This window comes from Podarcis liolepis (assembly GCF_965112155.1).
Source record: "Podarcis liolepis genome assembly, chromosome: Z".
NCBI lineage: Eukaryota > Metazoa > Chordata > Lepidosauria > Squamata > Lacertidae > Podarcis > Podarcis liolepis.
Window position 1 is genome coordinate 47,936,942 of NC_139570.1, and position 27,907 is coordinate 47,964,848.

The following is a 27,907-nucleotide window of genomic DNA, read 5'->3' on the forward strand; positions in this document are numbered from 1 at the left end:
AGGTTACACCTCTTGCCCTCTGCGCATTCCACTTTCCGGCCTTGGCGGCAGCGCTTGTTTCCGGGCCGGGCTGCTTTTCGTGACGGACACAAGATGGCGGCGCCCACTTTGGGGGACCACTGAGAGTGCTACGCCCGTAAGCAGCGCCGGTGGCTGCGGAAGACGCTACAATGCGGTTGGCGAGGGTTGGTTTGCATGGGGTCTTCGCCGTTTACAAGCCCCCCGGAGTGGCGTGGATGGCCGTGCGGAACTCCGTGGAGACCCACCTGCTGAGAGGTGAGCCTTGGAAGAGGTTCGGCCCCGTTTCCTTGCTTCATGCTGTCTCCCGAGTCCCGCCCCTTGCCATGCAATACAGAGTGTTCCGTAATAAATGTGCTCTTAACCAGGGTTAAATAACCAGGATTATATAAATCGAATTTTTAAAATAATATGTTTTAGGAGGAAAAATATTTCTAAAGATAGTTTTCTGTTTAAGTTACATAATAGTCCAGAGCCTATTCATCTGGAAATAAGGGTTTAAGTTTTTTATGTGTGCTAAAACTCAGTCTAAGTTGTTTTTTTTAATCGTCTAACTGCATCAGTTAACAAGCGTGGATACATATAGTATAATGTTATTGTTTTAGTTAAATAAGTTGTTTAAATTGTTATTAAGGAAATGATTATTTTTCTCCTTCCAATAAAGTACAGCAGAAAAGTTGTCCAAATATAAACAAGAATTTCATTATTATCTGTCTATTTCTAATAGTATAACCAAATCAGTAATTTTTGATATAACTGTAAAAACTACTCTGAAAATTTATTATTCCAAAAATTAAACCTTCCTCTGGTTGTCAGTCCCTTCTTCCTCCTCGGGGAAAAGCCCCCAATAGCCGTGCACCCTTTAAAGACCACACGGCTCTTGCGGGCTTTTGCTGGAGGTGGGGGAAGGGACAGAGGGCAGCCCCTCAGTCCCTTCTCCCACCTCCCAGAAAAGCCCCCAAGAGCCGCACTCCCTTTCGCAAGCCGCGTGGAGCGTGTGTGCGGCGCTTGGGGGCTTCTCTCTCCTGGGGAAAAGCCCCCAAGCACTGCACACACGCTCCACGCAGCTTGTGAAAGGCAGTGCTGAGCAGACCCTGGGATGCATACAGGCTCTGCTCAGCACTTAAATTTTTTCCCCTTGCATTCCCCTTCTAAAAGGCGCGTCTTACGGTCAGTGCGTCTTATGGAGTGAAAAATACGGTAAATCAAGACTTACTGACTTATGATTTAAATCACGATTAAGATCAATTTGATTTAAATCACGATTAAGATCAATTTGATTTAAATCATGATTAAGATCAATTTGATTTAAATCACGATTAAAATCAATTTGATTAAAATCACGATTAAAATCAGTTTGATTTAAATCAGTTTGATTAAAATCACGATTAAAATCAGTTTGATTTAAATCAGTTTGATTTAAATCACTATTAAAATCAATTTGATTTAAATCTAGCGAACCAGAGCAGCGCACAGAAACACTATTTACCTTCCTGCTGGAGTGGTACCTATTTATCTACTTGCACTTTCACGTGCTTTTGAACTGCTAGGTTGGCAGGAGCAGGGACCGAGCAATGGGAGCTCACCCCACTGCGGGGATTCGAACTGCCAATCTTCTGATCGGCAAGTCCTAGGCTCTGTGGTTTAACCCACAGCACCACCCGTGTCCCCTATTAATTAGTTAGCTATACCTTAAAAAAAAAAACCAGTTTTCTTCATTATTATTTTTCTTTAGACTTGAACTCATTCAAGCGACCAGCACCACGACGGCTTGTACGTTTCCTGCCTAGCATGGCGGAAGGGAAGGATGGGAAGGAATTGACTATGACAGTTACGCAGCTCCCAGCTATGGCTGACCACCCTCTAGGTGAGATTTGAGCAGGGATGTAGGGTGGACAAGCTGGCATCCTTGGCCTGATGATATCAGGACTAACTTATCCTTTTCAGGGATAGTGAACATAGTGGCCTCCGGATGTTCCAACCCCAATCAGCATGGCTAATGGGTAGAGATTATGTGAATTGTAGTCCAGCATCTGGAGGGCATCACTTTGCCTATGCCTGATTTGTATCTACCTAAGAGACTCTGCTTTTGAGTCTTGCCAATGTATGAACTGTGGCAGTGTTTCTTAAACTTTGGTCTCCTGCTGTTGTTGGACTACAATTCCCATCATCACTGAGCACAAGTCCTGCTAGCTGGGGAAGATGGAATGTGTAGTTCAACAACAGCTAGGAAGTCCAAGTTTGGGAAACAATGGATTAAGGTAACAAGACACTCACTGATGGGGCATTCTCAGGTGTGACACCTCTCTTGCCAATCCTTTGATGTTGGGCAAAGGTGGGATGGGCAAAAAGCCTTCAGGAATCTCTTCAGTTCTGCTTATTCTTGGTTTGCTACATCTGATATCACTTTCTTATTGTGTTCTGCTATTAATTGTGTTTTCGGTTTGAATTGTTGTTAGCTTTTGCATAGCGTTTTTGTTTGTTTGTTTTTAATTCCTAATCACCCCATAAATCAAGGGGTAGCCAACATAATGCTCTCCAGATGCTCTGCACTGGAATTCCCAGTTGCTGGAAACTGCAGGAGGGTGCGAATGCTCTTGTGCACAGGTCTTGCTTGTGGGCTTCCCACAGTGGGCATCCTATTGGCCACTGTGAGAACAGGATGCTGGGCAACATGGGCCACTGGCCTGATCCTGCAGGCTCTTCTTAGGCTCCATATACAGCCAATAGGGCCAGGTGATTTATTGATCTGTCGTCCAAAACCAGTTTAAAGTCCACATCATATAACTGTTTCAAAATATTTGACCTGGTGATATATTGCAAATCACATTGTTAGAAAAACTGCAAAGCCAGTGGATGCTTTTCTCATGATTCCTGCAACAGTGCAACCCATACTCAGCTCTCTCCTGCAGGGGGCAGCAAACCACAAAGCAGGCACAGAGGAAAGCTGCCTTTCAGGAGCTTTTTTCAGGCAAGGCCATGAGCTTCTTGCTTTAAGTGTAGGCACTAGGCAGACTGGTAGGGAGGTGGTTGAGGGAGATGTCAGTCTGAGTTGTCTCTAGGCTATGTGCTAGGAGCCCCTTTTCCTCCTTCCTTTCTCCAATAGGGTTGTTTACTTCTGAGGATGATTCCAGAGTGGGATAAAATGTGGCTGCCCAATTCCATTTGATGGTTGTCTGGAAACTCCTTCTGTTTACCCCCTGCTTGGTGAGATCAAATTTTGTGCATGCCTTAAAAAAAATCGATCTTGATTTTCCTTTACAGTTTCTGGACCGATATTCAGACATCTGAAAATTGGAGTAGGCCACCATCTGGATCCAATGTCCTCTGGAGTGTTTGGTAAGTAAAAGATGCCTTAGCCAGTCATTGCTATTATATGGTGCTCCCAGGAGCATTATTACACTGTGGCTAAGGTACATGCGGCCAATAAACTGGATTGCATCCCAAAGCAGTTGCTAATCTGGGCCCAATTCAAAGTGCTGGTTTTGACCTATAAAGCCTTAAATAGCTCAGGACCACAATACCTCAAGGACCGCCTCTCTCCATAGGAACCTACCCAGACCCTGAGATCATCTTCTGATGCCCTTCTTTGTGTGCCTCCTCCATGAGAGGTCCAGAGGGTGGCAACACGAGAAGGGGCCTTTTCTGCGGTGCTTCCCCTCCTCTTTGTGGAATGCTCTCCCCAAGGAGGTTTGTCTGATACCTTCAAGGGGAAACGTTCCTCTTTAACCAGGCCTTTGAACTGATTAACATATTAGACCCCTTTTAAAATGTGTTTGTAGGGGGAATGTGTTTTTTTGTTCTTGTTTATACAGTGGTGCCCCGCAAGACGAATGCCCCGCAAGACGGAAATCTCGCTAGACGAAAGAGTTTTCCGTTTTGGAGGTGCTTCGCAAAACGAATTTCCTATGGGCTTGCTTCGCAAGACGACAATGTCTTGCGAGTTCCTGCGGGGGTTTTTTCCTCCCCCCCCCCCTTTTTCAAAGCCTCTAAGCCGCTTATCAGCTGATCCGATAAGCCACTAATAGCGCTAATCCGCTAATCCATCAATGGGCTTGCTTCGCAAGACAAAAAAAGCACTAGACGAAGAGAATCACAGAACAGATTCTTTTTGTCTTGCGAGGCACCACTGTATCTTGTACTTTTATATTGTATTTTTATGTTGTGCATTGCCCTGAGATCCACAGGTGAAGGGTGGTATGCAAATTTAATTAATTATCATCTATAGTTCTGCAGGGGGGTTCCTAAATAATCCCCCCTTCTCTCATTTTCCCCTACTATTGGAATCCAAAGCCATGTACAAATTCCTTCTTCCCAGTCAGACTTAAGGCTTGCCATGATCCAGACGTATCTATTTACCTGTCCCTGGATTTGCAGTCAGAAAAAGTGACCTTTTTAACTTTGCCTGCCTAACTCTCCCACCCCTTCCTTTTTATATTTCAGTGCTTGGGGTGGGTAATGGCAACAAGTTGATTCAAGCCTTGCATGATGCTAAACTCACCAGGGTAAGTATTTATTTTAATACAGTTATAAGTAGGGAATTATACATTATTATTAGGCATTAGAGCTGGAAGGTACATTGGGGTCCAGCCCCCTGCCTAGTGTGGGGTGTACAGTGTGCAGGATGTACCATGCATGATGCAGCTACAGAATCCCTTATGGATGCCTACCTGGCCTCTGGTTAAAGGCCTTCTACAAAGGAGAGCCCACCATCTTCCACCACTTTCTTTTCCACAGCTGGACTGCTATTGTCATTGGGAAGTTTATCCTGATGTTTAGCTGAAATCTGCTGCCCTTCAAATTCAACCAATCCATTCTGCTCCTGCCCTTTGGAGCAACAGAGAGCAATCTGCTTTCTGTTGCTCCAGAAAGCAGATCGTTGAAGACAGCAACTGAATCTTTCATTAAATGCTGCTTCTCCAGACTGAGCATCCCCAACTCCTTCATCTGTTCCTCTCAGTACTTAGTAGCCAGACTCTGCACCATCCTAAAGGTAAAGGGACCCCTGACCGTTAAGTCCAGTCACAGACGACTCTGGGGTTCCAGTGCTCATCTCGCTTTACTGGCCAAGGGAGCCAGCATTTGTCTGCATACAGCTTCCGGGTCATGTGGCCAGCATGACTAAGCCGCTTCTGGCTTAGAAACAGCGCACAGCTTAGAAACAGAAACACTGTTTACCTTCCTGCTGGAGCGGTACCTATTTATCTACTTGCACTTTGACGTGCTTTCGAACTGCTGGTTGGCAGGAGCAGGGACCAAAGAACGGGAGCTCACCCTGTCGCGGGGATTCGAACTGCCGACCTGATTGGTGAGCCCTAGGCTCTGTGGTTTAGGGCACAGCGCCACCCGCGTCCCGCCTGCACCATCCTACTCGTGTACAATAATTTGAAACCCGCAGGGCGCACTGCGCCGGAGTCTACCTGCCTCCTCCCACTCAGCTGCCCTACAGGTGGGGAGAGGCAGTGGACGGACCATTTGGGTAGCACCGAGCCTGCGTGTGCTAAAGCCACCATATCTCTCCCAGGAGAGATGCATGGCTCCGGCGCACTGCAGGCCCCGTGGTGAGTGCCACCCGGCATTTTGTCACACACACCCCAGTGGTGACACCTGGGGCAGCCCGCATCTACCACACCCCCTTCCTCCACCCCTGGTCCAGACCAAGGCAAACAATAATACTGGGTTTGGACAACATGCTAAGTCAAACTATGTTTTAAAGTGAAACCACAGCAGGACTGAAGGAAGAGTAAAGTGGCCACAATCTCTTATCCAGGATGCCCACACATTTGTTGTGCATTTGCACTAAGCTCAGTCAATCAGCCTGATTGAATTTTGGGGCTTACAATTAATTGTGTATTAGGATTGCAGTTCTAGTCTTGCAGCAACAGCTGTATTGTTGCTTTGATGCAACAATACATTTTTATAAATTTACTTAAAATGTACTTAAAATGGAAGTACGTTTAGAACCCCTTTCTCTCTCTCTCGTGTGTGTGTGTGTGTGTTTCACATAAGTTAGGGGCAGGCAGACATCAGGATTGTGGAATCTACTTTGTGTACTAGAAACAACTGGAGCCAGGTCAAAATGGGGAGAGGCACACATAGAATTTATGAGCAGGGTGCATCTGAGCATGTGTTCTGGAAACTGTTTTCAATTACAAGAACTTTACTCTTATACGTAAAGAAAGAAAGAAACTTCATTCACCAGCACCACCTGATTTCAGGGGCAGGGGGAGTGATTCCTTTTGTTGTTGTAGTTAAACAACTGCTGATCTACTGCATATATATATATATATATATATATATGCTTTCGTAGATTTTCACGGGTACAGGAATGCAGGTTTTGGTGTCTTCGGGTGTCTTCCCGTGTAAGAGTTGGGGTGTCTAGGCGACGTTTCGACGAGGTCTCACTCGTCATCTTCAGGCTGGTGCTTTCGGCTTCTTGTTACTGGAACAGAGCAGGATCTCAGTGTTTGAGTTCCTATAAATACTGTTGAGGGGGTGTGGTGTATAGCCTCCAACGTTCTGGGCAGAGAGGAAGTTCCCAGGTTAGTGTGCCTTTTCTTCTTTTGTTCCTTAATTACTTGAGGGATATCTTGAGTGATTTCTTGAGTGATATTCTGAGTACCACTTAGGTGGGTCATTAGGTGACCATCCAGTAGCCAAACCATAGTGGCACCTCCGGATGCTGCACCCCCCTGCAATCCCTACACAGATCTGGCTGGCACAGGGCACAAAACCACAGCTCGCCCCTATACACGAAGCCAAGCCAGAGCACAACTAAGTGCAGTACAGCCATCTTCTCAGAAAAACTCTTCTCAAGCTCAAGAGGTCAAGACACGAAAGCTTTAGCAACTAATCCACACCTAATGACCCACCTAAGTGGTACTCAGAATATCACTCAAGAAATCACTCAAGATATCCCTCAAGTAATTAAGGAACAAAAGAAGAAAAGGCACACTAACCTGGGAACTTCCTCTCTGCCCAGAACGTTGGAGGCTATACACCACACCCCCTCAACAGTATTTATAGGAACTCAAACACTGAGATCCTGCTCTGTTCCAGTAACAAGAAGCCGAAAGCACCAGCCTGAAGATGACGAGTGAGACCTCGTCGAAACGTCGCCTAGACACCCCAACTCTTACACGGGAAGACACCCGAAGACACCAAAACCTGCATATATATATATATATATATATATATATATATATATATATATATATATATATATATTTACGGCTATTAGCCCATAAAATATGTACAAACATAAAAGCACAGAGGCATAAGGACCGATATATTCGACACCAAAGGGTGAACACCACGGTACTAGGGTGGGTCAATGAGCAGAGCCCAATAACAGCTTGGGGCCCAGAGAGCTCCAAGGGACGGATCACAGAAAAAGAAAAACTGAAGACGAGGTCCGACATGCACTCTCTTCAAAACTGTCCGATTAGTTTTGGTGTTGTTGTTATTGTTTGGTTGTTTTTGTGTGTGAGATAACCGCGTTCAGGAATCTCGCCACCTGCAGAGTTACTGAAGGATCTGTATCCTGCAAAAGTAGTGCGGCGTGTGACTCAACAGGCCGGCCCACCAAGCGCAGTAAAGCAGGACCTAGGAATTTAGTCCTGGCTATGCTATGTAGGGGGCAGTTGAACATTATATGAGGAAGAGATTCAACAGTTTTCCCGTCACACACGCATAACGGAGACACCAAACCCTTAGAAAATCTGTGGCTCAGCAGGTTCGATGGAAGGACATTGAACCTTGCACGAATAAATGCAAGTCGGTGTGGTACAGATGAAAGAGATGACATGTATGATGGAAGGCCAAGTGGTGGGGTTATTCCGTGATACCTGGGGGAGCAAACACCCCCACCCCAAGCGAGGTTGTGTTGATTTTCAATGTCTGCTAATCTTTGCTCTATAAGGCTTTTGGCTGAGCATAAGTTCATCTTTAGGGAGTCCGCTGGGGAAATTCCGATGCTCAGGAGTTTGGCATGGATTTTTCCTACCCACGGATTGACAATTGATAATTCTGAGATCAGCAGAAGAGCCTGGCTGCTGGATTCATCCACAGGGCCATCTAGCCCAGCATCCTGTTCTCACAGCAACCAGCCAGATGTCTTGGGAAAGCCCTAAAACAGGCCATTAGCAGAGTAGCCCTCTCCTGTTGTTGTTAATCTGGTATTCTGGTGCTTTTGATCCTAGCTGTCAGGACTAGTAGTCCCCTTTTAAAGCCCTCCCAAGCTGGTAGCTATCACTAAGCATTCCATAGTTTAAGCCAACCTTTCTCAACCTTGGGTTCCCAGATGTTGTTGGACTACAACTCCCATCATCTCTGACCACCACAACTCCTGATGATGGGAGTTGTAGTCCAACACCTGAGGACCCAAAGTTGAGAAGGGCTGGCTTAAACATACGCTCACTGCTGTGTCCTTGTTTTGTATTGAGCAGTAACTACAATTGGGGGCTGCCTGGTTTTCTTTTAAAGTGTTGCCACTGTAAACTTATCTCACCATGCATTTCTTCTTTTCAAAGACTTACACAGTTAGTGGCTTGTTTGGCAAAGCCACAGATGACTTCTCGGACACGGGCAAACTGATCGAGAAGGCAACATTTGGTAAGTTTATCCACAGGGATAGGTGTGGGGAACCTGTGGTGGTTCAAGCTTACCTTGGTACTGCTGTGGACAGGTTTCCTGCATTTTAGGGGTTTGGACTAGATGACCCTTGGGTGTCCTTTCCAACTCTACAATTCTATGATTCTCCCCTGTTTCCCTGAAGCACAGCACTTAGTCAGCCGGTCCTGAAAGCCCCGCTAGCTCAGCCTTCAGCAGGAGAGAGTTTGCTTTCTTTTCCACTGCCCAGAAACCAACTTGAGTTGGATTCCAGGTGCATGTTTTCCTCTTAGGAGGATACAAGGTGAGCCCATCCCCCAGCAATGTTTTGAAATGGTGGAGTTTTAAAGCATCCTATAAGTATCTTGAGTTTGCTTTATTTTTTATTGTGTGGTGGCTCCTTCCTCATCCTGACCCCCAAAACCACTGGGGCTCCTTTTCATATTGTTTTCACCTGGGAATTTGCTTAGGAGGCAGCAACATGTTTATAGTCTGTGTTTGAAATATATGCATTTAGCTCCAGGCTGTTGGATCACCTTGTCCATCCCTCTCAGTACTGTTTCCCCCCTTTCTTTGTCTGCAGACCACATCACCAGGGAGCAGCTGGAGAGGATCCTTTCTGTTATCCAGGGGTCCCATCACAAGGCTTTACTGCAGTAAGTATCCCAAACACGGGGGCTGTACCAGAGCACAGGGGCAGAGTGCCTGCTTTGCATGCAGAAGGTCCCAGGTTTGATCCCTGATAGCATCTGTTCAGATAGCAAGCCCCAGGAAAGACCTTTCCCCGAGAAACCCCTGCCAGTCAAAGCTGACAGTAGATTGGCAGATAAAAGCTACCACCTGTCAAAGCTGGCAGTGAGTGACTACATGGACAATACCCTGTTCTGGTGCAAAAAGGTAGCTTTTCGTGCTCCCAGATCTCAAGGTTTCAGGTGATGCTTTTGCTGTCACTTGGGGACCAGTGGGAGATGCTTGCTGCTTTAGCTGCAATGAGACATCTACAAGATTTAAGGGAAAGGGAGGGTGTGAGGACTTTCACACCTTCTTTGTTTCTTATGCTGACCGTTCCCCAAAGAGCACCCACTCTGCTCCCCATGTACAAGAAGAAGGTTATTGGTATTGGCAGGCCTGGGCAAACTGCTGAGCTTGGCTGATCTTCCTTTCCCTGTCATGGACCTTCAGATAGCTGTTGCTGGACTCACAACTCCCATCATCCCAGGCCACTGGCCTTGCCATCTGGCTGGGGATGACTCCCGCAGTTCAGTAGGCATGGCTGTGCCTTCCCTCTTTGCTCTTATATCCCAGAACATCCCAGCCTGCAACCCTCCTGCACCTCACAAAACAACACACATACTGAAGGCACAATAAATGAAATACTATTATTATTAATTAGTAAAATGATTAGTCATTCTTTGTGATGGCAACTCAAAATTTTGTAAGCAAAAAACAAACGCATACATAACTGCATTAAAATCAACACACACAGTCCCACCATTCCACTCATTCAAAAGGGCAATAGCTAGTTAAAAGCCAGAGACCTGATTAGAAAGTATGGTTTTGCCTGACATCTAAAGATAAGAGGAGGTTTGTTTCTCAGTGGCTCCTGAACAGGATGAACAGGCTGGGATGCAGGTTGGAGAGAACTCTGTTCTCCTCCAGACCTCCTCCTTTCCACTCATGGCATCCCCAGGAGCCCCTTCTTTACTTTGTCCATAGAAGCAAAGTCTGCTCTGGTTTGAGGGATGCCCTGCCCATGCAACATACCCCTGGTGAAGCCCCTCTTATGTTAGCAGTGGGGTGGGGGGGCGGCAGCAGCAGCTGTACTTCAAGGCAGCTGTAAAGCTGGCATTTATAATTCCATACATTGTTCCAGAGCACCCTAAGTCATGCTACTCTTGGATGCTCTGAAAGTGTAAATAATGGATTGCAGGCCCTTCCAGCTGTGGGGTGTGGGGAGGCTAGCACAGCAGGCAACTCAGTGCTGGTAGGCCCTGGCAGCTGCTGCTTTCAGACCTACACAGAAATGAATGGTTCTTTTCGTTCTGTCCCTCCTTTTGTAAAAAGTGAAAGTTGTAATTTTCAGGTTACTAAATAATCATGCTAAATAGTTTGTGTGGTAGAATGATGGACACGAGCTAATAGAGGGAGTGTGGTGCAACTCAGGAATGGTTTGAATGTGGCCTTAGGTGGGCCCTTGTTTTTTTAGTTCCTTCCCAACTATTTGCAATGTGTGCATATTAACGCTGACCTGTCTTACAAGGGTGTTGTAAAGATTAGTGAGTTGTGATATGTAATGTGAATGCTCCAATGCACCTAATTGACAGCTAAGTATTACTGTATTTTGCGCCCCATAAGACGCTCCGGCCCATAGGACGCACCTAGTTTTTTGGGGGGGAAATAAAGGGGGGGATTTATTTCCCCCCCAGGTGCGGGGCTGGAAGAAACAGCTCGGGGAACAGTGGGAAGGCACGCTCTGCCTCCCCGCTGTCCCCCGAGCTTGTGGGGCTGGCGATGGGGAGAAGTGCGCTGATCCCGCGACTGCAGACAGCTCTGCGCCACCATCCAGAGCCGGGCGGGACTTAGCGCCCCGCTCGGGATGGCGGCGCAGATCTTCCTTCAGTCCCGGCACGGCAGGCAGCTCTGCGCCCGCCGCCATCCCGAGCGGGGTGGGACTTAGCGCCCCGCTCGGGATGGCGGCGCAGATCTTCCTTCAGTCCCGGCACGGCAGGCAGCTTTGCGCGGCCATCTGGAGCGGGGCGGGCTTCGCCCCCAGCTCCCGGTGGCCGCGCAGAGCTGCGCTGATCTCGGGACAGCAGACAGCTCTGCGCCGCCATCCAGAGCGGGGCGGGACTTAGCGCCCCGCTCGGGATGTCGGTGCAGATCTGCCTGCAGTCCCCGGACGGCAGACAGCTCTGTGCCGCCATCCTGAGCGGGGCGGGACTTAGCGCCCCGCTCGGGATGGTGGCGCAGATCTGCCTGCAGTCCCTGCACAGCAGACAGCTCTGTGCCACCATCCAGAGCGGGGCGGGACTTAGCGCCCCGCTCGGGATGGCGGCACAGATCTGCCTGCAGTCCCCGGACGGCAGACAGCTCTGTGCCGCCATCCAGAGCAGGGCGGGACTTAGCGCCCCGCTCGGGATGGTGGCGCAGATCTGCCTGCAGTCCCGGGACTGCAGGCAGCTTTGCGCGGCCATCTGGAGCGGGGCGGGCCTCGCCCCCGGCTCCCGGTGGCCGCGCAGAGCTGCGCTGCTCCCGGGACGGCAGACAGCTCTGTGCCGCCATCCAGAGCAGGGCGGGACTTAGCGCCCCGCTCGGGATGGTGGCGCAGATCTGCCTGCAGTCCCGGGACTGCAGGCAGCTTTGCGCGGCCATCTGGAGCGGGGCGGGCCTCGCCTCCGGCTCCCGGTGGCCGCGCAGAGCTGCGCTGCTCCCGGGATGGCAGACAGCTCTGCACCGCCATCCGGAGCGGGGCGGGACTTAGCGCCCCGCTCCCGATGGCCGCGCAGAGCTGTGCTGAGCCGGGGACTGCAGGCAGCTCTGCGCAACCCTCGGAGCCGGTCTCCCGAGGGTTGCGCAGAGCTTCCTGAAGCCTGGAGAGCGAGAGGGGTCTCGCTCTCCAGGCTTCAGCGAAAGCCTGCATTCGCCCCATAGGACGCACCCAGATTTCCCCTTCATTTTTGGAGGGGAAAAAGTGTGTCCTATAGGGCGAAAAATACGGTAATTGCTGTTCCTATAACTATTTCACTAGAATTCCCATTACTAAATAAATGACTTGGAGTTTTATCTCTCCCTCCTTCTAAGGTGCCATACATGATTCTGCACTCACATCCCAGTGAGATTCATGGCTGAGTGTGGTTTCCCCAGTCCAAATTTCCCACACTAGCTACTACACCTGCCTTCCCCAACCTTGTGCCTTCCAAATGTTGCTGGATGGCAACTCCCATGTTCCCTGATGGTTAACTGTGCTACCTGGGAGTTGGGAGTTTGGCTTCCACCAGCCAGGGCTCTCTGAGCTTCCCCCCAAATAGAGGCTGCGCTCATAGAGGAGGAGGAGGAGGAGGAGGAGGAGGAGGAGGAGGAGGAGGAGGAGGAGGATGGAAGAGTTGATAGCCGGAAGTTAGTTTTATAGAGACAAAAGGGTTTTTCTGGGCTGAAGCAACAGCACCTTTCCTTCAAGACATTCATTGGGATGGGAGCTTTGCATGTGCTCTTTAGATTAATCATCCTGGAGTTGGTAGGTGAAAACTGTTTGCTGCAGGTGGGGCTTGCTCTTCTTCCAGGCCCTTCCATAACTAGGGAAGTCCAAAGGCCCTTACGCCGAAGGTGAGCAGGAGTGCTAGGGTGGGGTGGGAGGTCAGTCAGCCAGGAGCCCTGCTGTCCTCCTCACCCCACGTCTTGTTTCCTTCTCTCCCTCAGGCCGCCTCCGTCCCTTTCCTTCCTTCCGCTGCGTCATTACTGCCTGCCCAGAGAGCATGAGGAGCTGAAGAGCTCCCAGCCTCTAAGCTTCCGGAACAGCCGTGCCCACCCTCGGAAATGGAGTGTGGCGCAGTCCATGGGCAGCGACCATCAGAAGCCAGTGTGGCGGGTGGTGCTGATTTGTGTCTCAGGAATGGCATTTCTAGTGTGGTGTGTGCTGCGCCGCAAGACTGACATTGACAGGCTTCTAGAGGATGCCATGGAGGAGGACTCCCCAGAGCAGGATTCCCAAACGCCTCCATCCGAACAGGGGAAGCCTTGATGCAGGGGTGGTGGGCAAGGACCTCTTGCCACTCTGGATTCCTGATTCCACCACCCCACCCCCCAGGCCGGGTCCCTGGAAACTGCTGGTTCTATGGTATGGGTGTGAATTAACGCAAAGAAGACCGCCACAGAGGACGTCAAAAGACATTTCCTGAACACGGACAGCATAGTTCTGTTCCCAGTAGAAAGCAACACAGAAAGTTCTTTTTCAAAGCAAGAGAAGCCATCTGGTGGAGCTCAATTGGTTAAAGAGGGACTCTATTCTGTGTTGCAGGCACACTCCCTTTTATGTGTGAAGAGAAGGAAATTTGTCTAAACATTGTGCAGCTGCTGGTTCTGTTGGCTCTTAATGCTTGGTTGTAGTTGGTTTAAAATAATAAAATAATAATTGCCTAGATCCAGGTTTGAGGCAAATACTCTCTTGGTGAGAGAGCCCCAGGAGAAGTTTTAAATCACAAAACATGCAACAAAGAAAAACATGGGAATATAGGCTGTTAGACCCCTCCGAGTTTCTTCCAAAGTTCTCCTTTACTTCTCCTTTAGCATGGAGCGAGCAGCCCAGAAGTCCTTTCTGGTCAGTCTCACATGATGGAAGGGGGTAAACAAAAGGCTTTGGTAACCCTTCCTCTTGAGGTGAGGGGCCATGATCTAGTTAAACCTGGCATAATTGCTTACTCCAAACTGTCGTGACATGTTAGTGCGTCAACTGCAGTGTGTAGGTGCAAACGCTCCCCGTGCTCTTCCTGAGGCTGGAAAGGGGTTTACTGAGTAAAACCGAATTACCGAATTATGTGTTGCAAAATGATGCATCTCTAAAAAGTTTATCACCAACATGAAAAGTTTGCAAAGCTCTGGCTTACTCTATGGTCTTAACCTCTTCATGCATTAACTACAGCAGGGTGGCCCAACGTTTCATACCAATGGGCCACAAGCGTACTTTGGCATGAAACCTACAGGCTGCCTTGTCACATGGGGGTGGGTGGGCCAAGGCCAAAATTTGAAGGCCCTGCCCCCATCCCTCATGCTGCCTTCCCAGAGCCAGCTGTGGGAAGGAGCTCTGAGGCTCAGGCAAAGTCCTAGAGTGCCTTCCCAAAGCTGGAAAACTGCTAACTAGGCTTTGGGAACTGTGAGGACTGCGGGGTGGGTTGGTGGGTGTGTTGAAATGTTGCTGAGGGCCGGGCCGTGCGTTGGATAACCCTGAACTACCGCTAAGCATGCTGTATCATCCCTGACCATTTGCCATGCCGGATGGAGCTGATGGGGGTTGGGAGTCCAGCAACATCTGGGGGACCACAGGTTCCCCAACCCTGGACTACTCCTCTCATGGAGTATTGATACTTCTTCCCACCTACTCCCCACCTAATGATAAAATTGGAGAAAACATGAACAGAAGTGAATGGCCTGTTAGCTATTTAAGGATGCAAATCCCATATGCATGACTTGTCTATCTGTTGTATACATCTGAATGCTTCAGAATAACTATGAAAATTCAGATAAGAAACCACACAAACTTTTAATAGCTACATAACACAATCAAGACTTGAATGAATGAACTGCACAAGCCAGGCTGTTTGGACCATCCATTAATGTTAAAATATGTAACAGAGGCTACTACTCAGTAAGGTAGTAACCCTTGATGTGGACTGCACCTCTTTAGACTGAAGGTGGGAGCTCACATGATTGTTCCTTGATATCAAAAAAAATCCCTGCACATAGAAAACTTGTCAGGGAGAAGGCTAGCCTTGCTTTGGAGACTCTCTTTTGCACACAGGAACACTCAGTCATGTGAGTCTCCCATCTACAGTCTGAAGTAGTATGGCCCAGATTAAGGGCTGCCACCTCAGAGAGGACTACCTGATGCTTCTGCAGTTGTTGGCTTGTTGCTTCCGCATATGGCAGGGTATCACTTCAGGAAAAGCTAATATTGATTAGCAAAGTGGTTATGCAGAAAGCTGGCAAATAAGTGTGGCCTCTCCCTTTGCTGCCACTGTTTTTATGTATTAAGGTTTAATTAAAATGGAGACTGTGGACATGGGTTAAAATGACAGCCTTTGTGCACAACCTGTACAATAACTTTGGGGTGTGTTGAATAATCACTTGTTGGTCTGTTTGAAAGATCAGCTTGGCAGATGATAGCCTTTCCAATGAAGGTCCTATAGGGGGTGTGGGGGTGGAGAGGATATGAATGTCAAACTAGTTGGAGACATCTGTAATGTGGATTTGGGAAGCAGTGGCTGCATCCATCTGGAAACCTTAAGAGCAAGTGTATCTGCTTCAACTTTCCACAAAAAAGTGTGTGGTGTACATAAGTCAGCCTTGTGTTTAAGCACTGGCCTAGTAGCCACAGGCAACCACGAATTACATGCAGATAAGTGAACTGGAAGAGGCGACACATCGTGTTCCATCCCTCCTCCCTCTGTATCTAACAAAGAAACCAGGTGGGCTGTACTTAGAGTAGAAACATAGCAGCCTGCTCCAAGAAGGACAGAACTCCCAATCCCTCCTAAGTAGCTATTTTGTGGGTTTATTTACTGTGTTGACTGTTTCTTAGCCTAAGTCATTCACTGAGGTTGTTAACCACTGTATGTACCGGTACCCCACTGCCAATGTGAGCTCACATGATTGAAATGGTCCTTCATACAAAAAACTAAGAACATTGCACACAAAAAACTAGCCAGTATGGGTAGAAAAGATATTTCCCCTGACAAACTAGTTCTATCTGCAGGGTCTTTTGTTTATATGAAGGCGCATTCAGTCATGTGAACCCCCACCACCAGTGTCTTAAGGGCTTAGACACAGCCTAACCACCTAAGCAGCCACGAGGCCTTAAAAGTTGAATGACTGGAGAGACCTGTCAGGAGTAAGCATGGACCAATGGTACTAAATAGTATGGGAAACAGCCCTACTAGAAAAATTAACCAATAAACTGAAACTGACACTGGGACAAACAGAAGAAGATGCCTTCACCCCGGTATGGCTCCCCTTTATCACGTACACAGCCCAACAAGACAATGACAATAATCCACCAACAGCATATAAATCAATATGGCTAACCTGATCCAAAACACCCACCCACCCCACTCACACACGAAAACAAAGACCACCACAGCCAACCACAAACAAACAACCACACCCTAGGCCAACCCCAACCTCTCTCACCACCAAAGGAACACAAGTGAACAGCAGAGAACCGGCACAAGTAACGCTGACACCAAACCCTACACACATTATGCAAAATAGAAACATTGCCACCCGACCCCCCCATCTCCCCCCCTACACCCCTTTTCTTCCTAATGTATCAACAAATGAAACTAATTTGTAAAAATGTTACATTGAAAAAATATGAGAGACATTACACATACTTCTGTAAAACAAGAAAATTTTATTTAAAAAAAAGCGCTGAATGACTAAAACCACCATTTATGTCAGAATCTGGCAATTTCATCTCCATATTGTGATACAAAGGGTCACTGCACAAATTTTCCGTTTTTACTGGCTGCTTAAGCATTTTTGGCAGCTTTCAGGTGTTTATGCATTGTGTGAAGTTGACAATCATACATGCAATTTCCATGAGTCTTATGACATTCCTCAGCCCCTATAATTTGGGGAAATGGCTACTGAGTGTACCTGATTATAGGAGAGCCATCCTTGGAGATAACTGGCTGTGTTATCTGTGGGCAAAATGTATTGCACAAACCAGTCAGACAGTAGCTGTGCAAATCCAGCAGTAGGAGAGTTCAACCTCCCTTCCTTGATGTATTCTCTCCCTTTGCCTCCTTCCAGATATGCTAATATTGACTTGAAAACCCAAGAGGCCTACGAGCTGGCAGTGAAAGGATTAATTCGTCCCATGGAGAAAAGCCCACCCTTAATCACAGCAGTGCGAAGCCTCCAGTTTGCACCACCAGAATTCCAGCTAGGTATGGCTAGGGATGTATTTCAAATCCCACGGCAGATTTCCATTTTTTTTATTTATTTTTTAATTGAGACATTTACAGCTTTAGGGGTAGGAAGGACCAAGAAGCAAGTGCTAAGAGAGATGTTTGCCCAAGAGACCAGAAAGCAGCTGACAGTTCACAGCAGAGAATACTAACCTACATGGACAAATGGAGCAGGAGCTTCTCACAGCAGCCCCCCACTCCTAAGGAGAATCCCATAATAGAGCCAGCTGTGTTGATCCATAGTCTTTGACTATGTTCACACTCTTACCTGCTGAGTTCACTCATCTAGGCAGTTATTATCTGGGCATAGGGTTATTATGAAGATAAAATGGGACAGCCCTCAGATCGGGATTTTGGTATGCCCATTCTGTTCTGACCATTTAGCGCTAAAATAAATCTTTGTTGCATCCTCCTTGTCCTTTTGGCTCCCTTCCTTTGAGGAAGATTGTTACCTCCATCCAAGGGAAGAACTTTCAGGGCAATATTTTTGCAACATCACTGGGTGTAAGACACCTTCCTAGGTTTTCAACGGCTGGGAGACCAGAATGGATTTTCATTGGGACTTCTAGTGACAACCAATTGAATTCAATGCACTAAAGTTTTTAGCTTTGTCTGTTAAATACAAGTAAAACCAACATGCAAGTTAGATCATGCTCCAGTGTTTAAGATATCAGAAAATTTTCTAGTGCTAATTACCCTTATTTCTGTAGTATCCTTCCCCTAACTGGAAAGTTTTCGAGTTCAAACTTTTTTGGGAAACCCCACCTCACTGCCTGCTTGTATTGACAATTATTTCTGTCCCCTTAGAAATCCACTGTTTGCATGAGACCCAGCAATACCTTCGGAAGATAGTTCACGAGATCGGTTTGGAGTTGAAGTCAGTTGCGGTCTGCACGCAAGTGAGGCGGGTACGAGACGGCATTTTCACTCTGGAGAATGCCCTCTTGAGAACACAGTGGAACTTACATAACATCCGAAATGCGATCCTGAAGTCCAAGCATAGAGTAGAAACTGAGATACAAAAAAGCCTTGCTTATGAGGGAGAGGAAGAAACTACGGCTTCTCCAGTTGCAGGTGGCACGCAGCTGAGCGAGGGGGAAGATGCCTTGCCGCCAAGCTCAGTGATAAAATTGTGAATATCTTGTACTACATGGAAAATGGTTAAGTGCGGATGTGGAAAGCACCCTGGAATTTTTCTCCTTCACCACATTGCACCTGAAGCTTGCTGCCCTGTTTCAAGCTGCTCTAAAACTCATTACTCTCCAAACTCTCCTGCAATGAAACATTTGCAGTATCTGATCCTGTGGGAAAGTATCTGATCGTATGGAAAAATCAGAAGCTGTTTCTGAACCATATGAAAACACTGCTTTTTATCTTCTCTAGAAGCTTGAATGTTTCAGCCAAAGGATTTGTAGAGCTGGTTGATTTGCTGCATAAAACAACCTGGTTGTTACTTAAATGTATTTTTAAAAACCCCAAATCCACCTGTGAATTCCGACTGCAGTATGATGCTTTGATTTATTCATATTGCCATGATTAAAATTCTGAAACTCATTTATGAGTTTATTGTTCAATTCAAGCCTGAAAATGTGTGAGGGGGTGGGTGGGTGGCAGTAGCTTCTGGTATCACTCCAAATGAATTAAGGAAATTTTACTATAACTTGGCATGACTATTACTTGACAAAATCTTGGTTTGCAGTCATCCTGCAAATCAGAATTAGAAACTAGAAGTAGGATTGTAAACCATTATTTATGCTAACTATGGTTGTGTTGCCTGAATTGGCGAAGTTACTGCTGTCACAGAGGACATGGGCTCTGCGATAAATTGCCATTTCGTTGAATACCAGTATTGAAATAACATTGTGATAAATGTTTCAATAAGGCACTATACCTGTGAACAAATGGTGGAGACATGACAGCTTCCCAGTGTGTAGCTAAGCCCTCACACAAACCAGCAACACAGGTATCTTTCCACTTAAGGCTTGGTTAATTATGCAGAGCTTGCTAACAATCCAGGAGGAACCCCCCATGGCTAGACAATAAAAGTTGCAGTGGCAAAATAAAAAAAAGAACGTAAACAAAGAACTGGAAAGCATTCTTTCTTCCCTCACACTCACTGGTGAAAAAAGAGGCCAACGAGTTTTTGTTTTTATTTTCTGGTGGTGGTTATGTTGTTGGTTCCCCTAAATAGCTTTCCTCCATATTGAAAAGGGTTTTACAAATTTATTTAAAGGAGACTATCTTTTTGCTTGCCCTCCCTTCAGCAAAGCTTCTAGGGTACTTTAAAAAAAGGAGAGAGCACCAAGATAAAATAAATAGCTAATGTATAATAAATGGTGGCATGTAATAAGATTATATTCAGAACCCTGGCAGAGCCATATTTGTTACCCCAAAGATAATACTGGCACCACGGGGGCTTTCCTGGGCAGGGAAATATTTGGTTTTGAACATGCAGAAGCTTAGATTTTTCTATAGGGGGGGAAAGAATTGGGAATGGTTGACTTCTAGCTAAAATAATAACCTACGAATGTGAGGTGGGCATTTATGGGCTAGGCTGTGTGGTGAAGTGTTTATGTTACTAGTTTATGGGTCTTACTAATTACAATTCTAATTGCATCAATGGGACTATCGCCAAACTCCTGATAAGCAAATAAAGCTTCAGTTGCTGCCAACCACAGCTGCTTACTGAGCCTAAAGTAGCCAAGAAAAACATAGCTTCTGCCTTTACTACAAAGGGAACTGCCCCCATATCTTAAAGAGGGCCTGTTGTTATGCTGTATCTTGGACTAAATGATCTATGTTGACAACACTGAAATCAGACAAATTAGTTCTTACAGAGGAAGAGTGTGTGTGGGAGCAGCTTTCAGGCAGCAGTGGACTTTTCAGCTGTGTATGTCTTGGGTGGGGGGGGGCTGAACAAGTAAAAGAACATGTGTTTGATTGGTTGCATTATTTTCAGGTAAATGAAATGTTTAAAAAGGATTTTAGAGAGAGTGGATATGCAGAAAAGGAATCGTAATTTCAAATAGAGATAATAAATAATGATTATAAGATATTGTCAAAAATGTATAAAATGTTGTTGGAATGGCATATGATGGATGAGGAAGTAAAGTTGGTTATAATACACTGGGCCAGAGATTTTGGATCTAATATACAATTGGATGATTGGGAAAAAGTATGGAATGAAAATATAAAATTTACAGCATGTACTGCGTTAAAGGAGAATGTTATGAAAATGGTATATAGATGATATATCACACCAGTTAAGTTAGCAAAAATGTTTAAAACATGTAATAAGTGTTGGAAATGTAAAGAAAAAGAAGGATCATTTTATCATATGTGGTGGGAATGTAAGAAGGTGAAGGGTTTCTGGGAGATGATATATGATGAGTTGAAAAAAAAATGTTGAAATATACATTTGTAAAGAAACCAGAAGCCTTTCTGTTAGGAATAACAGGAAGTGAAATAAATAGAAGGGACTACAAACTTTTCCAATACGCAGTAACGGCAGCGAGAATATTAATGGCCCAGAAATGGAAACAGGAGGAACTACCGACCCTTGAAGAGTGGAGAATGAAACTTGTGGACTATGCAGAGTTGGACAAACTAACTGGGAAGATTAGATATCAACAGGATCACAAGTTCATCGAGGACTGGGGAAAATTTACAGAATATCTGAAAAGTATATGTGATGAACAAACAACGCTAGTGGGATTTAAAGAAGTTTTGTGAAAGTTAGAGGAGTATTGTTAAAAAGGAATTGGATAGTAGGGGTATACTAAAAGGCAATATTAAATTTAAAGAATGCATAAAGTATGTAAAAATATGGATGATTTGCAGAGAAGCTGATGGAAGTCTTAAAAGTTGAAATTTGTGAGAAAAAAATTGATATGGTGAATTTGTATAATGGAAAATTTAATAAAAACTATTATTTAAAAAAAAAGATAAAAAGGGAGAGATTGATGGGATGGAAGCTTTGGGGGCAGGCCTTCAGGGGGTGGGGTGGAGGATATATGCAGTTTTAGAAGCACAGCGCTCTATTGTGTATTCTATTTGACCCGCTGCCCTACATTTTATTTCTAAAAGAAGATTCACAGGCTAGTGGAGTCACCGTGTGATTGCCACCCTCAGGATTTCGGAATGCCCACAAGCCTAGATCGCTTTGGTTTCCATGTTATTGGAAGTCTAGGACCAGATTGATTGAAGCCAGAAATGTGCCCTATTCTCGGAGAAGTAGAAGGCTGGAAAGCTGGCTTTACACTGTGTAAACTGTAAGGGGTTGGCTGGAGGTGTGAGGCATACTAGTTTGAGATTCCAGGATTTTAACAATTAATTGGATATCCCCAGTTTCCCTTTGTTTCTGAGGATAGCTATACTGCTGTGAGATGTACCTTGTACATTGCCTTCATAGACCTGATGAAGGCCTTTGACCTTGTCAGCCAAAAAGGGCTCTTCACACTCTTCAACAAGATATGATGCCCACCTAAGCTCCACTAGATGATTGTGCTAAGATGAAGATTATTTGGAATGTGTTTGCCATTATTAGTTTGCTCTTATTATTGTATATGTAATTAATTGTTTTCTTTTTGTTATTGATGTTATGTTTTGACTGATATTGTATCTTGATGATGATAATTTCAAAATAACAATAATAAACAAAAATGACTCAAAAAAACCAATGCTTCAAAAGAGCATATTAAAATTAAATAATACAAATTACTGTACAATGATTGGGACAAAAAAGGAGCCAACCTGTAAAACCCATTTGGTTTACTTGTGATATGCTTTGTCCAAGGTGTGGTATTTGTTTTTTAGGGTACTTTTTGTGAGCAGAAGGAAAACTGTAGATGATATGTGGCTCAAATTTCGGAACGTTTACTGTTGTGCAGCTGGCAATATCCTATATTGTGAGGACTATATTGTGAAAACCCTGCAAGAAAAAGTGTATTAGGGAGGTCTGGATTTTAACACTATGATTTTCTATTCATTTTTTAAAAAAATGTATACCCTGTCTTATTTACCAACAAAACCCAAAATGGCTAACAAAATTAAACAACGATATAAGGCAAACAACATTCTAAACTCAAACCAAATGCAGAAGTTAACATTAAAATAAGCACAGCCTTCCCCATAAAGTTCAGGTGATAAAAGGACAAAGGAAGACAAACTCATTTGTTGCTCTTTGGTATCCATTTACTGAATATATCAACATACAGGAACATGGTAGATTAGTACCAATTATACACAGTTCTAGGATTTTTTTAAAGTTTGGAGAGGGTGCCTTTCAGGGAAACCCAGGAATATGTACACATACAACAACTTACTGTTCTTTCGAAAGTTTGATGTGGCTGTGACTTAGCCTATTTTTCTATCTATTTTGGAATACCAGTGTGTCTGTACCACTATTTGTGTTGCTGTAAACAAAAATTGCCCTTTCCCTCTTATGGGGTATCCAAGAGCCCATATAGAGTCCTTACATGGGTGCCCTATTGGTAGGAAAGAATAACAGAGGCCAACCAGAGAATATTGAGAAGCAAAGCAGCTAGTAAGCTTGATCTTTACTGATCCGTTGCAACAGGGTGCTCCCCTCACACGCAGGAGAGGAGGGGGACCCAGAAAAATGGCGTGCAAGGACTTATAAAGACTTGAAATTGCCACCCTGTAGATCAAGACCACCCCCAGAAACATCATACATACAGAAGGGGTGTAACTTAAGACTACCCCTCAGATACATCATACCTACATCACAGAAAATGCAGTCTTAAAACAGAAATTTGAATGTTGTTTTTCTCCTGTGGTTGTTTATCTCCTGTCTGGCAGGTTACTTGATTGGATTGCCTGGGTAGCCTGGCCAGTCTTTTGTAGTGATAAATACTTAGTTCCTGGGCCAGGTCACAGGCTCACACCCTATTCATATCTTAAATGTGCCCTTAAGACAGGTTTCATCAAAGTTCAAGTAGATAAATAGGTACCGCTCTGGCGGGAAGGTAAACAGCGTTTCTGTGCACTGCTCTGGTTTGCCGGAAGCGGCTTAGTCATGTTGGCCACATGACCCGGAAGCTGTACGCCGGCTCCCTCAGCCAATAAAGCGAGATGAGCGCTGCAGCCCCAGAGTCGGTCACGACTGGATCTAATGGTCAGGGGTCCTTTACCTTTTAAGACAGGATTTGTGAGGAAAGAGACAATGGGGAGGTTTCCCACTTTGACCTTGTAGAGAAAACATTTGCTCAGTTTAGGATTCAAAATGGTTCCAGGTCGATCTTCCTGTGCTGATCTATGTAAGTGCTTGGTTCGTACGCTTATGAACATTACCATATATCTAAGACCTCGAAATTCCTATCACAGTGTATAGAAATGTAAGCAAGTAATGAGTTCAATCTGGATTGATTAAGAGCTAAAAGATAAGATAAGGGATGTATTAACGGATTGGTTACAGTTTCACCAATTAAACTATATTTTTAAAATACAGTGGTACATCGGGTTACATACGCTTCAGATTACAGACTCCGCTAACCCACAAATATTACCTCGGGTTAAGAACTTTGCTTCAGGATGAGAACAGAAATCATGCTCTGGCAGCGCGGCAGAAGCAGGAGGGCCCATTAGCTAAAGTGGTGCTTCAGGTTAAAAACAGTTTCCGGTTGCAGTCATGAAATATCAAAATTTCAAAAAGATCTGCTAGAAAATAATGTTAAATTACTGTCCAAAATGTATAGCTTACTTTTAGAGTGGCATACAAAAGATGAACAGGTCAAGTCAGTAATGATACACTGGGCAAAGGATCTGGGACATAATATTCAGATAGTAGATTGGGAAAGGTTATGGAAAACAGATTTGAAATTTACGGCATGTTATGCTTTGAAATAAAACTCTATGAAATTGATGTACCGGTGCTATTTAACCCCTACCAAGTTGGCAAAAATGTATAGGACAACTACAAATACTTGTTGGAAATGTAAAGAAAAATAAGGTACTTTTTATCATATGTGGTGGACTTGTAAGGTAATAAAAGCTTTCTGGAAGATGATATACAATGAAAATGTTTAAAATAGCTTTTGTTAAGAAACCAGAATGATTTCTATTAGGAATTACAGATACTAATATTCCAAAGGAAAAGAAGAGACTCTTTATGTATGGAACAACAGCTGCCCAGATGTTAATAGCTGGATGGAAAGAAGACAAGGTACCTACCAGAGAGGAGTGGCAAACCAAGCTGATGGACTATTCCGAGATGGCAAAACTGAATGGAAAACTCAGAAACCAAGAGGACAAAAACTTTATGAAAGAATGGGGGGGGGGGAATATAAGTTATTTAAGAGGCCACTGTAAGCAGATGGAAACATTAGCAGGATTTTAATCTCACTTGTAGTTTAAAAATCACCATGGATAACATGGTTTGATATAAAAATTGAAATATGAAATAATATACAGTATTAAATGTTCAAAATGGGACCCCATGGAAGGGATGGGAGGAAGTCCTGAGATTCGGAGGAATCTATATGAATATGCTTTTTGTTTTTTTTTATTTACAACTTTGTATTTGAAAAAAACAATAAAAATGATTTCAAAAAAAAAGAGAGAGAGAAAGAGCTGCTCTGTGGGGGTGGGGTGGGAGAGCAGGTTAGGGGTATTGCTTTGTTCCTACTTTGTACCTGAGCTGACTGTTGTACAAAACTCAGTGGAAATTATCTGAAGAAAATAAAAACAAAAATGCAATCTCAGTCAGCACAAAAAGTTACTTCAACAGCTGAAAGGCATGTCTTCTCCAGGCTTTTAAATAATATATCATTGATGCAGCAAATGCTGAAATAACAGAAATACTGATTTATTGTGAATTAAATATTAAGATGAAAAATGAATGGAAAGAGGGATGTTTCGGTATAAGTATGATCAGCTCTGTTACGGTAAAATCTGGGTGCGGGGCTACTCTGCCACCCGGCTCGTCGGACTAGGTCCGCGGGTCCCTGCGGAAGAAAATGAGCTCAGCCGGAGACAGGAGCAAACTGCAGAAGATCCAAGTTTATTGCGCAACAGGTTCAAGACGAGATTGAACAGCGAGAAAGGGGTGACATGAACTTTTGAAACTTCCCTCTATGTCCCAGAATACAGTGCAAAATATATCCTAGTTACATCATGAATACATTAAGAAGAGGTTGGGTTACACAGGATTAACATACAGAGGAGGGAGGGGGAATATGAAGAGCTGGAGATAAGCTCTTACTGAGTACCGGTGATGAGAAGACAATAGTCCAAGTATGTAAAGTCTGCCACCTGGCATTGCCTGGAGGAAAGGTTGGGCAGAGTGATTTGACTGGATTAGGGTCTTCCTGAGTACGTGACTCCTCGCTTGGGGGATTATGGAGGCAGAGGAGGTGTCATGGAGTCCTGAAGAAACTGAGTCGATCGACACCAAAACCAAGGAAATCGGAGCTGCGGTTGATTTTATACGAATTTTAGAAGTTTTAGTCCGTTTCAGTCCATTCTTATATTGATAATTGAAGTCGGGAACAAAATAGATACATTGTTGCAATATTTGACACTTTTATGGGTTCACGAGTTTCGGTTCCATTGTTCTCCCAGCGGGGAGCCGTCAGCAGCTTGTCAAGAGGTTAAATGAGGCGTGCAGGAGCTCGCTGAGCTAGCTCTGCAAGCGAATGCATGGTTCTGATTGGGTAGAACACAGCCATTGAAACGAATGGGGGATACAGTTTGATACGGTCTACCCACGATAAAGATGGAGCGAGAGAGAGGCTTAAGAGAAAGAGGCTTAAGAGTTTGGGCTTATTTCGCCCGTGTGGAAAAAGGGAAAGGCACTTTAATTTTGGGGCTTGGGTAGGGTGTGGTGCTTGTGCAACGGTGTGGGGGTGAGGGGTGAATGGGGGGTGGGTGCCCTTGAGGTCATCGCCTCGGACCCTCTGGTGACTGGCGGAAGGTAGAAGGAAGGCACCCCCCCTTCCGTATCAAGCTCCATAGGAGAAAATGTCGTGCATGAACTGTATAATAAATACTGTAGGCTCACTAAAAATGTATAAATCAGGTGGGGAAATTCAGGACTGGAGGCCAGATGTGGCCCTCTGTGCCCCTCTACCTGGCCCTAAGGACTCTTGCCACTCCCATTCTCACCCTCTTCTGCACCCTCTTGAATGTCTCTGCCTGAACAGAATTGGTGTCCCTGAACTCTTGCTTGTCTGGATGCCTGTGAGTAGTGTTGTAAACAAATATTGCTCTTTTCCCTCATGGGGTATCCAAGAACCCATATAGAGTCCTTACATGGGTTCCCTATTGGTAGGAGAAAATAACAGAGGCCAACCAGAGAAGATTGAGAAGCAAATCAGCTAGCAAGCCTGATCTTTATTAAAGCTGTTACAACAGATCACCCGCAGGAAAGGAGGAGGAACCCAGAACAATGGTGCGCAAGGCCTTATAAAGACTTTTGAAATTGCCATCCTGTAGATCAAGACCACCCCCAGAAACATCATACCTACATCACAGAAAAGGTGGTCTAAAACAGAAATTTGAATAAAAATAAAAAAATTCACACAAAAGCTCATACCAAGAACTAACTTAGTTGGTCTTTAAGGTGCTACTGGAAGGAATTTTTTTTATTTTGACTATGGCTACCAACACGACTACCTACCTGTAACAGAAATTTGAATATCTGAAGAAGTGTGTGTATCTGAAGAAGTGTGCATGCACACGAAAGCTCATACCAAGAACTAACTTAGTTGGTCTTTAAGGTGCTACTGGAAGGAATTTTTTTATTTTGACTATGGCAGACCAACACGGCTACCTATCTGTAACAGAAATTTGAATGTTGTTTTTCTCCTGTCCTTGTTTATCTCCTGTCTGGCAAATTACTTGATTGGATACCCTGCTTCCTAGATTGGATTGCCTGGGGCAATGGATTGCCATTCTTTTGTAATGATAAATACTTAGTTCCTGAGCCAGGTCACAGGCTCACACCCTATTCATATCTTAAATGTGCCCTTAAGACAGGATTTGTGAAGGAAAAGACAATGGGGAGGCTTTTCCATTTTCCTTTGACCTTGCAGAGAAAACATTCGGACAGTTTGGGAATCAAAATGGTTCCAGGTCGGTCTTCCTGTGCTGATCTATGTATGTGCTTGGTTGGTACACTTACGAACATTTAACATATACCTAAGACCTCAAAATTCCTATCACAGTAGGAACCAGCCTATAGTGCAAAGTTAAAAATTTGCATGTATTACCTCACCTACTTTTGCTTCTGACCCCATGCACTGCATGTGACCCTCATAAGGAGAATGTGGCCCCCATTCTGATTAAGTCTCCTCCCTTGCTCTAAATTATAAATTTATGAGGTAATCTAAAATATAGTAAACAGCAGCAGCATTTTGGGAAAATGTATTAATATTGTGTGAATATTGTTTCTAAAATGATTTAATATTGTTTCTAACTTCTTTTTACTATTTTATTGAGTGATTTTAAATCTTCTTAATGCTGTAAACCGATTTTAAATATTTGTGGCATATAAATAATTCTTTTACAAATAGACAAACAAGCAAAAACCCCAGGTTGCGGTTTTCGCGGCTGTTTGTTGGTCAGAACGCAAGTTATAA

The 27,907-nt window shown here is 44.8% G+C and overlaps 2 protein-coding genes and 1 long non-coding RNA gene across 6 annotated transcripts in view; all 3 read left to right on the forward strand.

Annotated features, from left to right (window-relative positions):
- Positions 1–24,884, forward strand: part of LOC310698651 — a 77,144-nt gene extending 52,260 nt beyond the window's left edge. Inside the window, exons 2-3 of the long non-coding RNA XR_014521660.1 lie at positions 20,771–23,248; positions 23,474–24,884. This is a non-coding gene — a long non-coding RNA (uncharacterized lncRNA). The remainder of the gene's footprint in view (positions 1–20,770; positions 23,249–23,473) is intronic.
- TRUB2 (TruB pseudouridine synthase family member 2) lies at positions 55–21,970 on the forward strand. Of its 4 annotated transcripts, none has more exons than XR_014521621.1 (9): positions 63–276; positions 1,754–1,885; positions 3,283–3,357; positions 4,462–4,523; positions 8,550–8,631; positions 9,212–9,284; positions 17,152–17,288; positions 18,117–20,599; positions 21,031–21,970. XR_014521621.1 is itself a non-coding variant. In XM_083486005.1 (8 exons), the coding sequence occupies exons 1-8, from the start codon at positions 171–173 to the stop codon at positions 18,443–18,445; spliced, it is 996 nt and encodes a 331-aa protein (XP_083342131.1). In that variant the 5' UTR covers positions 63–170; the 3' UTR covers positions 18,446–21,970. The 4 variants fall into 4 exon arrangements, 2 of the variants coding, with proteins under 2 accessions (XP_083342132.1, XP_083342131.1); XR_014521622.1 differs by having other exon boundaries at positions 18,117–19,586; positions 21,254–21,970; XM_083486005.1 differs by having other exon boundaries at positions 18,117–21,970.
- A 1,792-nt stretch (positions 24,885–26,676) lies between the features above and the next one.
- GOLGA2 (golgin A2) overlaps positions 26,677–27,907 on the forward strand; it is a 46,255-nt gene continuing 45,024 nt past the window's right edge. Inside the window, exon 1 of the mRNA XM_083485791.1 lies at positions 26,677–26,806. The gene's annotated coding sequence lies outside the window, so the exon portion shown is untranslated. The remainder of the gene's footprint in view (positions 26,807–27,907) is intronic.